This window comes from Lottia gigantea, assembly GCF_000327385.1.
Source record: "Lottia gigantea unplaced genomic scaffold LOTGIsca_2, whole genome shotgun sequence".
In the NCBI taxonomy this organism is placed as follows: Eukaryota; Metazoa; Mollusca; class Gastropoda; family Lottiidae; genus Lottia; species Lottia gigantea.
The window spans coordinates 2,345,205-2,348,246 of NW_008708400.1; the positions used below are offsets into that span (position 1 = coordinate 2,345,205).

At 29.0% G+C, this 3,042-nt stretch overlaps 1 protein-coding gene across 1 annotated transcript in view; it reads left to right on the forward strand.

The window, feature by feature from the left end:
- LOTGIDRAFT_152753 (hypothetical protein) overlaps window positions 1-919 on the forward strand; it is a gene marked incomplete at both ends in the record, with an annotated part of 2,742 nt that extends 1,823 nt beyond the window's left edge. Inside the window, one exon of the mRNA XM_009053273.1 lies at window positions 53-919. Within this exon, the coding sequence (XP_009051521.1) occupies window positions 53-919 (867 nt within the window). The remainder of the gene's footprint in view (window positions 1-52) is intronic.
- Window positions 920-3,042: the final 2,123 nt, after the last annotated feature.

Below are 3,042 nucleotides of genomic sequence, written 5' to 3' on the forward strand. Positions count from 1 at the left end.
TTATATTCATCAACAAATACAGAACATTGATGATAGTGTTATTCAACAACAGATAACCACTATTAATAACCTAGTTTTAAAACAAGACAAAAATATAGTCGCATTAGAAAAAAAGTTTCTCAAGAAAGAATCATATTTTTTCAATCTTCCATTTGGAAATTTGAGTAATAAAGATGCTTCTATTACTGATAATATTGATAAATCAAAAGACTATGAATTTAAAAAACATGGATTTAAACTAAATATAAGAGTATTTTCTCCTTCAAATTTTCTCCACCCCTATGATATATTTAATAGTGATTATCTACCAGATTTTACTTTTAAAGGAAAACTTGTAATTGAAATTAATTTTCCCATCCAGGTAAAAGTTGATTTAATATTCTTCAAACAACTCTCACAATTTTCATCTAATAAAAAATTTAACGCTCGTAAAGTTCTTCAGTTTATCAATGATACAGAAAATGTAGAAACTAAACAATTTGTAATTAACGACGAAAACAACAAGGTTGATCACTTATATGAAATTAAAACGAATGGACAATATATAGATAGGTTTAGAATGTTAATCATACCAGATAAAGAAAATAATTATCTTTCATTTTGTGATTTTGATATGATATGGGGGACGGAAACTCCACCATCAGTAAGTATTATTAGAAATCCAGAACCACAAAAAAAAGATATAAGCTTTTATGAGTTTTTACGAGCAACAGACTTTGAATACGTAAAACTATATTTTGTTAATGATGGTAAATTTACCTCAATTGATATTCATAAAAGTCAACAACAAAAATTTTTTTTGATAATAGATGATGCATATGTTAATATATCAATCTTTATTAGAAAACCAAAAGTTTCAGTTCAGCTGAATAAGATTAATGATTCGAAAGAACAAATATCATTAGTAATTATGGATTAATGCTTCCAATAATCGTCCCAACTGTATTAGCCGCGTTCACTGCCGTTCAAACTTCATCTTGTGGTTTGATTACTTTATCAAAACAGAAAGCTTATTATAAAAAGAAAACAGAAATTTTAAATACATATCTTAATAAATTGTTTATATTTTTCGAAAGATCGAGAGAAGATAAGAACATAACCATTGAAGAATTAGAAAAATTCAATGAAATTTTAGATAAATTTGATGTAGAAATATCATCAATAAAAGTTAAAAATTCCTAGTTAAAAATGGTTGCTTTAAAAATAATCAAAACAGAAAGCTTATTATAAAAAGAAAACAGAAATTTTAAATACATATCTTAATAAATTGTTTATATTTTTCGAAAGATCGAGAGAAGATAAGAACATAACCATTGAAGAATTAGAAAAATTCAATGAAATTTTAGATAAATTTGATGTAGAAATATCATCAATAAAAGTTAAAAATTCCTAGTTAAAAATAGTTGCCTTAAAAATATGAATAAAATTGAAATTGTAGACGATGATAAATTCATATCAATTAAAATTTTAGACGATATTATTGACAAGATTATCTCTGATGAATAAAAAATATGAATAAAATTGATAAATTCATATCAAATGAACTTTTTTACGATGTTATTAAGCTTATCACTAATGAATTTACAACATTTAAAGGGCAAATTGAAATAGTTGGAGAGATAACTCAAGATGGAAAATACAAACAAGACATGAAATTTGTAGGTTTTAATACCAAAACTTTTGTCAATTTCTTCACTGCGGTGGATAATAAATCGGATGCCTCCGATTGGTATTTCACAGGAAAAATGATTTTCCATAAAAACAATTTCACAGAAATAAAAAGATCCAAAAAAGGGTAGTAGTGTTACCCTACTCAAAAAGATAAAAGAATATATCGGTATAAATTGTTATGTACCGAGCGATGAATACTGCTTTGTTAAGTGCGTTAATCGTGTTTTAAACGAAGACTACACGAGAGAATTTCAAGATTTCATCAACAGTTTTTCAAAATCAAACAGAAAAGGAGTTATGACAACTGCTAGAATCTGCGAATTCAATAAGAAATTTAATACTAATTTTCAAATTTATATGCCCAAACATAGACATTTGCAACCAAAAAAAGTATCCAAAGAATTAGATTTGGTTTTTTATTTACACAAAGAACATTTCTGTTTGATAAGAAGAAATAACAAAACCTAATAGAAGATAATTAAGATGAAAATGTATGGAGAACTTGTAGAGATGATAAAACGGTAACGCAAGTTTCACCTCTAAAACTAAACGTTTTTCCAACCATTCACGATGATTGTTTATACGCATGGGATTGCGAAACCTACAACGAAAATAAAGCCATACCTTATTCCTGCATTATATCTGACTGTGGTAGTGAGTCATATGCAGTGTCAGAATACATTGATCATTTCTTACTACTTCTAGCATGCCAACATCGCGCCTACCTTAAAGACACAACCGATTTTGTCAATGAAATAAAAAATCTTCGAGTTCCCTCTAATGCTATTTTAATTTCTATCGACGTTCCTTCTATGTATACCAATATCGATAACACTACTGGTTTAACGGCAGTTCGTAAAGCTTTTAATAGAAACCCAGATCCAAACAGACCCGACGATGCAATTCTACAGCTTTTAGAGATTTGTCTTAGTCGAAACGATTTCACATTTAATGGTAAAACATATTTACAAACTTCAGGGACAGCAATGGGCAAACGTACGCAAACCTTTTCATGGCAGAGTGGGAACGTGAGGTGTTGCCCCTCTGTCCATTTGACCCACTTTTTTACGGACGCTTTTTGGATGACATTTTTATGGTTTGGACTTATTCTATCGAACAGTTTTGAGAATTCTTTGAAATTCTCAACAACCACCATCCTTCTATCAAACTAACCGCAAACGTGAGTGACAAAAGCATAGACTTTCTCGATACCACAGTCTTTAAGGGAGATTCCATAGCAGAAACAAATAAACTGGATATTAAAGTGTATTTCAAAGAAACTGATACTCATCAACTCTTGCACAAGAGCTCCTTTCACCCAAAACATACCTTTTCTGGTATAATTAAGTCACAAGTTTACGATTCATCGAA